Here is a 10,783-nt window from a genome sequence, read left to right as displayed (position 1 = left end):
CCTCGTACAGTAAATCCCCCTTTCAATTCGGAAGTCATTAATACGATTCGTGGTGCGTTCAAGTGCTTTTGGTCGGAAATGATAACTAGGATCCCGTGGCAAAAGCAGCCTTGTTTTGTTTTGTTTTCGAAATCAAACGGTAGAATATAGGCTACTTTGTGCTGCAGACATATGTGTACCATGCGTGAACATATAGATGAAATTAATATGATGAAATCGGAGCTGAACATCGAGCTCTCTAGTTTGGTAACCAGCCCCAACGAATCCTTCATTAGGGTCTATAGACGGTTTTAACTTGACAACAAAAACATTCTAAATTGAACCCCCGCTCACTTCCTGTTGCAGTGTTTGCTATGGACATAAAAGAAAAAAAAACATTCAAGTGCAGGACTGACCGGCAAAAACAAAAGTAACGATGTTGAGTGAATATTTCTGCAGTTTGCCGAATGCTGAGAAAAAGGAAGTGCTGTGGGGTTGCGCTCTGGTGAAAACCGTCTATATACGCAAGCTGCAAGTCAAGTTCCTCATATGTAATCTGATTTGGCAGCACACTCCTTCACTTCTTGGGATAAACCACTTTTTGTTTTGCCAGTAGGTGGCGCTATGACTATGCACATGTCCAAAATTGAGCACCGCATTCCGTCAGGTTCTTGGCAGTGCACTCCCCAAGTTTGAAGAACAGTTCTCGAGATAAACCACTGTTTGTGTTGCCAGTAGGTGGCACTATGACTATGCGCACGTCCAAAATTGGGTAGCCTACTGCAATCCATCAGGTTACTGGTAGGCCACTCTCCAATCTGGGAACCCAGAGTCTATTTTTATCTGAAAAATAGACTCTGGGACAGCCCTACCGTTTTCCCCAGCTTCCTGTACAGCGCGCCTCTCCCACCATCGTCACTTCCTTTCCCTTTCCTTTTTGTGTTGCCAGTAGGTGGCGCTGTCCAAACCACATAATATGGGCACCATGACAGTTTCATGCCAGACCCCTGAAAAGTGTTTCAGCAAAGTTTGGAGGCTCATTCATCCACATGCATCAACTTGGACTCAAGGATGAACTGATTTGATTTTGGTGGTGAAAGGTTAAAGTTCAAGGTCACTGTGAACTCACGGCCCTCCGTTCCATCCGAGGCATACAACCACGATGCGGTTATTTTAGTCTTTATTATTAATCGTGGCTGTTTGTTCTTTTAGAGAGAAAGACAAGTGTTGTCAATCTTTTCCCGTCATAGACTACACACATACAGTATAGATTCAAGATTTTTTTTTATTGTCACTCCGTAGTACAAGTATCACGTGTGAAATTCCTGTGCTGTGGACTCCGTTTACAACATAGTACAAAATAACAGGGCATATGGGTGCAGGAAAGCCTACCGTAAACCCACAATTATTCAGTCCTTTGTTTTATTGTTTTATTATTTTCCACCAGTTGTATTGCTTCCTTTGACTTTCTGATTGTGTGCTTAAATTATGATATAATAATCTTATTAATTAATTACTACCTCATTTCCACACAAAGCCTTTTTTCAACGATTTTGTCCTTCTCGTCTCATCAGTTGCAGCCCCATTCTTCCCAAAATAGACATTATGCAAATCACTCTCCTCCATAATTCACCTGAAATCACCTCCCCTCTATACATCAAGAGAGACTTTGTCATTGGAAAAAAGAGTGAGAACTGAGCAAGTGTGACACAGTCAGTTGGGTTTCTAATGTTTTTATCTATTAAGTTAAATATTGTATATGTTTTATTTTTGTTATCGTTTCATTGTTTTATCTTGATAACAAGCCAGCATTTCAGCCCACAGGCCTGTGCGCTGAAGAAGGCCTGTGGGCTGAAACGTTGGTTGCTGCTGCCCAGATGACAGATTCAATTTGGAAAAGGACATTTATTGTGCTGGCTTGTTATCTCTTCTTATCAGTGTGTTTTTGCCGTGCACCTGAGTTTTTATCGTTTCCTTGAGTGTGCTCGCTACCACGGTGAGTTTCGACATTGTTTTATCCTCTCATTTTTTCATTTGCAGAAGAGAGTGTACCACCCTTTTAAGTTGACAAAGCTGCATGCATGCTATAAACACACGCGCACACACACACACACACACACACACACACACACACACACACACACACACACACACACACACACACACACACACACACACACACACACACACACACACACACACACACACACACACACACATTTAAACGTGTGTGTGTGTGTGTGTGTGTGTGTGTGTGTATGTATGTATATATTTATATATATATGTATATGATGCATGATGATCTGATGCAAGATGATCTGAGGCATTTGCTCTGTGATGTTTCCAGCAGATATTGATAAATAGCGCCATCTTGTGGCAGCTTCCCATTGCAAACTCCAACTCTATCTCAAACTCTCAAACTTTTGTTTTGATGGCCAGAATGTTTTCCCTTTCCCATTTTTTTTATTACTTTATATTATTATTATTATTATTATTATTATTATTATTATCATTATTATTATTATTATTATTATTATTATTATTATTATTATTATTATTATTATTATTATTATTATTTAACTGTTTTCAGTTTAATTAGATGGTGAACCTTCAGTCATTCAGTGGCACTTATTGAAATGGTTGATTAGTCACATAAGATATGTTTAAAGTAATTTTACTGACCATAGTAGTTTGAAAAATGCAGTGAAATGGGCGTAGAGAGCAGTGGTGGAGAAGGAGAGATACAATAAAACTAACAAAAGTAACACTATCCAATGACATTGACAATCACATTTTGATTTTTAGAGAATTGTAACATCGGATTTGATTTTGCATGATGTCCTAAGTGCAATGTTGGGATGTGCAATAACTGAAATGACCAAATTGACTATCTATCAGCTGGGATCTGAAACCAATGAACTGCAAAGTTTACACTTCATAAACCGCCTAGCTGCTGGGTGACGGTCTGACTCTGCGTGCCAAAGCCAAGGCACGTCTGCGGTCACTCAACACATCCCACCTACGTCATCACGCACAGCCACGTAGCACGTTCGTCCAATCAACTGCGGAGCCTGCAGCTCAGGAAAGAAGCAGATGATATGGCAGCTTTGAGAGCGACCAGGTGGAACTTGCTTTGTTAATACGGAGAACCTATGGATACGAAAACGTTTTAACGCGGAGGGAGACGGCGACAGGGAGAAGCAGGTCGACATGATTTACTTGATACTGGTTTCCGCGTTCTCCGGAGCCCTCGTTACGTTGATCTTCCAGTTCCTGCTGATTTACCGGAGGAGCCCAGAGCCTGTAGCCAGGACAGTGCAGTACGTCAAAGCAGTGCCTGATCCCGCATTGAAGGATTACTTTAATAACCACCATGCCGAGTCAGGCCAACAGCAGCAGCAAGACAGCACGGCATCTGCCGCATCCAGACCGCAAGAGGCCGCCTGCGGCAGGCAGCAGGAAGCGGCTGTCACCGGCGGCAGCCCCAAACAACAGACCCACCACGGCGAGTTCGTCCATACATCACAGCCAGAGACGTGCGATTTCCTAAACGCGATCTTTCTGTTCCTGTTCAGGGAGCTCAGAGACACTCCCCTGGTCAGACACTGGCTCACCAAAAAGATCAAGGTTTGTTTCATTTCATTTGACACATTTTAAAATGCACATAGGTTTAAAACTGAAGGCCCTTAGCCAGTGATTCTCAACGTTTTCCATAGCAGGGACCCCCTAGTTTAGTCCACATTAGAGCTACCCTATTGACGAGATCGTTTTCTCCTTGAACCAAATCTGAGAATATTTTTGTTGCTAGATATATGACTTTGTCCAGAATCCCATGACTGTCCGTGTTAGTGTTAAACTGACCAGAACAGCCATTCTTCTACATCTTCTAATTGTGTTAACTTATTGTAAATTAAATAAAGGCGAAGTGTAACAATTAATCAATTTGCTGCTGGGGGACCCCCTGGAACCCCCTCAAGGACCCATGATCGTCCCCCCGACCCCAGGTTGAGAACCACTGCCTTTAGGCCACAACCATACACATGTAGGAACTTGTCGAGGAGTTCAACACACAATAAAGTCAAGGAGACTGATTTCCATTGTGGTCCTCCTCGTACAGTACAGGCAATGGTCAGCAGCACAGGACTCAGCAATGCACGAAGCCACGAAGCAATCGAGACACAAAAAACATTCACCATATAAAGTAACTTTCATAAGAAAAATGCATCAATTAATAATTGACTGTCAGCATCTCAGCAGCCAATGGTTAGCAGTGACAATTTCTTTATATGGGATATGGCAATAGAGTCCATACTGTAGCTGTAGCTGCTCGGTACCTGATGCACTCTTAACCACAGGGGATCAAAATCTGTTACACGTGGCTCTCTAGTGGCATATTATTCACGAGCATCACTGACGAGTTTAAAATCATCCTTTAGGTGGAGTTTGAGGAGCTGCTGCAGACCAAGACGGCGGGTCGGCTCCTGGAGGGACTCAGTCTCAGGGATATCTCCCTGGGCAATTCTCTGCCCGTTTTTAAAATGGCCAAACTCATGAAGCCGGTGCGCATGAACGAGGACGGCATGCCCGAGGAGCTCAACTTCGAGGTGGACATCGAGTACAACGGCGGCTTCCACCTCGCCATCGACGTGGAGCTGGTGTTCGGGAAGTCTGCCTACCTGTTCGTCAAGATGCGGCGCGTGGCGGGCAGGCTGAGGCTGCAGTTCACGCGCATGCCCTTCTCCCACTGGTCCTTCTCCTTCCTCGACGACCCGCTGGTGGACTTCGAGGTGAAGTCCCAGTTTGAGGGGAGGCCGCTGCCTCAGCTCACTTCCATCATAGTCAACCAGCTCAAACGGGTCATCAAGAAGAAACACACCTTACCCAACTACAAGATCAGGTAGGCTTAAGAAACACACCTTACCCCAGTTAACATAATCAGGTTTTTGGGAGGTTTTTAGAAACACCTATACCAAACTAAATCAGGTAGACATGACTTTGAAATTATTATTATTATCAATAATTATTGATTATGGAGTGCCCCCAACTGAAGCCCATATGATCATAAAAACAAGTTTAAGTTCACTTTCCTGACTTGACAGTGTGTCACAACATCATGTCTATCATATCCCCATCTAACTGATCTAGACTGTTAACATCTGATAGCCTACAACTGTTTGACTGCTGCTGCACAGAGAACAGTGTAGGCTACTTAAATCCCACACAAGTACGTGACCTTCATAATGCATCAGGCCACAAAGCTGTTTCTCCAAGGCCAGTAGGCGGTCCACCTCCGCTCAGTGTACACAGAGAGAGAGAGAGAGGTAGGTACAGAATAGTGAATAGTGGGTGTCTAATTGATTAAGGTCGTTCAGAAACAAAACTAGTTCTCGCTGTCATTTTGAATGAAGGAGAATGTAATTATCACTGCGTCCAGTCAGCCCGTTCTATATGAGGCATCTTTGGCTGAACATTATGACAAAATAAAAAAGAGCAGTGTGGCGTCAAGAGAAATTCAACAACAGCTGAGCTGATATAACAAGCAACTTAGCTGAACCGGAAAGAATAGAGAATAGTGTAAGGCTAATTAGCTAATGACGTGATGTCATCAGTGATGATGATGTCATAAGGGTGCACACACACACACAAGGAGGCATTGTGACAAGACCAGTCAGTGATGTCACAGACACACAGACACAGAGACACACACACACACACACACACACACACACACACACACACACACACACACACACACAAGGAGGCATTGTGACAAGACTGTTGTAAAGCGTCATGGGCGTTGCCATGGACATTCACTGTTAGGCCGTAACACTGTTGGTGGGGGGCGGGTTACTTGATCAGAGGGGAGTTGAACACTGTTGAAGGACGACACAGACTTTTGGAGAAATCGTCTCGTCTGTCACTTTGTGGAGAGAAAGCTTTGAAATGACTACGGCCCGGGTTGTGTTCAACTGATCGGGGAAAGACTGGCCAATAGGGCTACTTCCTGTCATTTGCAGTGGTGAATTTCACCCACTTACACACTCTCTCTCTCTCTCTCTCTCTCTCTCTCTCTCTCTCTCTCTCTCTCTCTCTCTCTCTCTCTCTCTCTCTCTCTCTCTCTCTCTCTCTCTCTCTCTCTCTCTCTCTCTCTCTCTCTCTCTCTCTCTCTCTCTCTCTCTCTCTCTCTCTCACACACACACACACACACTCTCACTCACTCTCTTGTTCTCTCTTGTTCCTCCTTCCTCCTTCCTCTTTTTGTCCCCTTCACCTTGCAGAATTCTGATAGCAGCATTTTATTAGCCGAATAAACAAAATAGGCTCTATCTCAGCATGTTAAAAGCTCAGTTATGAAGTAGAAAAGCTGAATGGAAACGGTAACATTGGATTAACCATTGATATATATATATATATATATATATATATATATATATATATATATATATATGCGAAAGCTTGACATCCATAGCAACAGCATTCAAGGGGGGCAGGACTTAGCAAAGGTACATCCGCAGACATGGCCAATTGTGCGAGAGAAGGCCTATTTAATCATTGTGAGAATATGATGATTTATTACACTTAGGTCACCTATGTGGTAGAAATGTGTAATTATCTTTTTAAATTGGAGCCCTATGAACAGAGAAAACGGCTGTAGTTTTCCTCATATCACTCTAAGGGGGATCCTACTGCAACACCCACAATGCACTGCGCACGTCACTGGCTCGACTTAAAAAAAAAAAAAAAAAAAAAAAACGTTCTGCTGCAGGGCCCGAGCAAAGCAGCATCATATCCAATGTGGATGGGATTCAAGCAGGACAGCCCAGCTTCAACTCACTTCCTGTTATTTTGTCATGTGGGTTTTGCCCCATGGTTTTCCACGGACACGCCCACTTGGACTTTCGGCAGGTCTAATGCTGCCTTCCAGACAACTGGGACCTTCAGATTTTCTGGCCTCCTATTAGGAAAAGTGCGCTGGAACGGCACTCAAAGTGGGAGCTCCCACTTGAAAACTGGGAGAAAAAAATCTACCCCCACTAGGCTGGGAACCAGTTGTCTGACGTCACACAACAATGGCCGCAACATGGAGTATGTAGTCCAAAGTATTAAGTGCCTTAATAAAATGTATAATAGAGTCTGTTACATTATGTGTCATTGCTGCTCCTCATTTTCATTTAAATATGTAAGGATGGTGCTCTACTCGTTGTTAAGCTGTCTTGCTATTTGCCAAACAAAAAAAAGTTTGTCGCGGTCCGCCATGTTTCTTGGTTGCGTTTTGTCTTTGTGCTCTGGAATGCTTTGAAGGTGGGGGGTGGGACTTTTCCACTGGGAAACACCCACGTCCCAGGTGTCTGGAAGGCAGCATTAGTCAACGGTTGACCACGCCCATTTAGGAGACTTGCTGCCTGCGCCGGTGACCCATCCATAGTAATATAATATCTATGTTGTATCATATCTTTGTTGAAACTGATTTTTATTTACTAAACATTTTCCCCATCGAGTCTTATGCATTATGAAACAAGTTAATGTCACGTTATGTGGACGTAGTACCCTGTGTTGAACAGAGCTGTTGGCTACTAACGCTACAGGTAGGGAGGGGCAAGTTAACACCATCCGTCTCTGTTCGTTGTTGTTCTGTATTCAGAGTTGGCAAAGTCGACATGATATTCTGTCAGAAAGCGACGGACAGTCGGGTTCACCAAAGCACCGTGAAGTTTGTTGTTGCAGCGCGAGGCTGAGTTTTCTGTCTGTCTCCCTGACAACATCACAGGGCAGCCTGATAGCAGACACGTCTCTCTGGGCTACAACATGGCTTGCTTCCTCATCCAGACTGTTCGGCCTCATATCATCAAACTAGTTTTCTTCCAAATATACTACTGATACCGGTATTTTAAATCTATTATTATTATTATTATTATTATTATTATTATTATTATTATTATTATTATTATTATTATTATTATTATTATTATTATTATTATTATTAATAAATATGAGCCAAAATATGTAACCTTGTGGGATAGCATAGTTACCAAAACCCATGTGAATCCATGTGAGTTTGTTTCCAAGCCAGGTACAATTGGGGCAACCCAGAGTCGTGTATATAGAAGAGTCGCAACATCTCCATTCACTCCAATGGACCAGTTTTTTTTAACTCAACAGTTCCAGGAAGTAAGGTTCTGGATGGATTAAGCAGCACTTTCGAGTTGCAGCAAAATTGACAGTTTGTGTTGTACTTTATTTTTTATTTTTATCAGCTTTATTTTAGCGTTCAAAAGTAGCGCGAGACCCCTTCCTGGCCGTTCATTGGCTAATGAGTCACGCATTTTGGGCCTCCGCTGACGACGCCACTCTCTCTCTAAATTGCTCTGGGGCAGCAACCTACTGTAAATTAACCCAAATGAATCAAATGGAACAACGTTAATGTCTTTCTCACTGTGGGGTTTGGATGGACTGTCTTGCGCTTGTCGAGAGTTTCCTGGTCCAGCCAATTAGGATGTGCTCACATCGCCTCCAGAATGTGCTGCGCACGACGCTTCTCCCTCCTAAGTGTATCTGTCAGCCTGCCACCATCATCGCTGTTACAGCACTTGGTAGACTCAGCATCGGGTGCTTCCAATTACTTGGCACGACCGACGCAGACTTCTGGTCCCGGGTTGGTTTACGTTCACAGAGGTCATCCCGTGGTCGCGGCACTGCAGTGGTAGGTAGCTGCGTCACAACATGGAAACGTCACGTCACGCGTCGGCCAGGCTTCCGTGACCTCGTTATGTCTCGTTTGGTCATTTTGTGTTTTTCCTTCATGGGGGAGATCAGCACATCTCAAATAGATGCTCCAAAAAGGCCTCACTGTGCACGCATTAGGGGTGGAAATCACCAGATGCCCACGATACGATACTAAAACGATACTTGAGTCACGATACGATAGTATTGCGATATCGCCGATATTGCGATATATTGAATATTGCGATATATTGAATATTGCGATATTTCGATATATTGCGATTTCTTACTTTTTCAACTGCAAATGATGTCCCCAAAGGAAAACTTTGTCAACATCTGGTTTATATAAGAACAATTTTTCAGTCTGTACATCTGACTTCAACCATTTTATTGCAGCAACATTGTCAAGTAGACAGACCAACAACTTTCATAAAGTCATGTCATAGTTGCATGCACCTGACAAACTGAACTGTTTGTTACAGTCTACTTACAGTCCACCTTAACTGGATGTGTGTGTGGACTACTGTACTTAGGTCGTTTTTGAACAATGCAACTTCACTTCACTTGCACAAAACATCTTGTGCAGCCCATTTAGTAACTGGGGAATTTGTAAATTACTGTTATGACAAAACTGTGTTACTGTTAAAACAAAATGAAAATATGCTACCGTTTGTTTACTGCTGGCCTTTTTTTTTTTTTTTTTTTTTTTGCAAAATCGATACTTGGCGTCCAAATATCGATACAATATCGTCAGGCAAAATATCGCGATACTATGGTGTATGGATTTTTTCCCCCACCCCTAGTACGCATGTCTCTCCTTTTACCCGCAGGGCGAGACCGCGAAGATAGTCGTTTCATGTCGTCAGCTTAATTACCTCCGTCACCTGACTACTTGCTTGTAACATGCAAAATCTATTAACATTTGACCACATTGTTGTTGACTAAAGTTAACCCCCATAACAGCTGTTATTGGTTTACATCTCTCGCACAGTATGTGAATCGGGTTCCCATTACCATTTAATAGGTGGGGTCGCCTTGGTTGGCTTCAAGAGCTGCTAACCCACACAGAAGAATTGTATTAATATGCGTTTTCAAATAGAAAGTTTTAGTCACATGGTCTAAATGCTGTTTCACTGATTTCCCACCAGATTGTGAGATTGTGTCTGGGGGAAACACTGGTGTGAGTAGTTAAGACTAATTGGCTCATTCTTGTTTTTTGGCCAGCGCAAGCGGGCCCTATATCTGGCTTTGTCCAGTCCAATTTGCGTACCGATTTGAGTGCCGATTTGGGTTCCACGTCTGTTGAGAGATGTCTGCTGCACTCTTTGCACTTTGCATCACTGATGCTGTCATAGACTTCAGTGAATGTAACCAAAAATCACAATTGCACAAGTGACAACACTGATGATGTCACAATGCCTACAGTATGGCATCATCATCAGTGCCTATGACATCACAATGATGTCACAATATCTATGACATAATCAGTGTCTAAAACGGCCTATGACATCATCCGTGATGTCATAAGATGATTTTGGTCAATAATTATGTCACTGACAATTTCACAATGTCTATGACATCATCAGAACTTTGAACGCCACCGAGAGAGCCCTCCACATCAACAAACCCGCTGCCCGCTACAACAGGCTCGTGAACGCTTTATCGCGCTGGCCCAACACGTTCTCACTCCGAGCGCGTAGCATATTGACGCTTTGTCCCGTCCCTTGTGCGTCGCTTGTTACTAACATAGTACCCTTGAGCGACCCATGAAACGACTTGGGCTTTCCGACTAAACTCAATGTAAACCCATGGAAGTCATCTTTGACGCTTATGGCAACTGCTTCCCCATTAGCCTAACTGCTCCCCCATTAGTCAACTGCTCCCCCATTAGGGTCTGGGGGGAGGTTAGGTTTAGGCGTGGGGGGTGGGAGAGGTTAGGGTTAGGGTCTGGTTGAGGTTAGGTTTAGGCATGGGGGGTGGGAGAGGTTAGGTTTAGGGTTAGGGTCTGGGGGAGGTTAGCTCCTAATGGGGGAGCAGTTGACTAATGGGGAGCAGTTGCCAAAGATGACTTCCATGGGTTTAC

General features: G+C 43.5%; 1 protein-coding gene across 1 annotated transcript in view; it reads left to right on the top strand.

Annotated features, from left to right (window-relative positions):
* The first annotated feature begins 3,095 nt into the window (after window positions 1-3,095).
* Window positions 3,096-10,783, top strand: part of pdzd8 (PDZ domain containing 8) — a 53,053-nt gene continuing 45,365 nt past the window's right edge. Inside the window, exons 1-2 of the mRNA XM_083651062.1 lie at window positions 3,096-3,606; window positions 4,416-4,876. Coding sequence (XP_083507188.1) covers window positions 3,190-3,606; window positions 4,416-4,876 — 878 coding nt within the window. The 5' untranslated portion in view covers window positions 3,096-3,189. The remainder of the gene's footprint in view (window positions 3,607-4,415; window positions 4,877-10,783) is intronic.

This window comes from Poromitra crassiceps (assembly GCF_964638095.1).
Source record: "Poromitra crassiceps genome assembly, chromosome: 14".
Lineage (NCBI taxonomy): Eukaryota > Metazoa > Chordata > Actinopteri > Beryciformes > Melamphaidae > Poromitra > Poromitra crassiceps.
The sequence above is the reverse complement of the archived record's forward strand: the minus strand, read 5'-3'. Positions and strand labels throughout refer to the sequence as shown.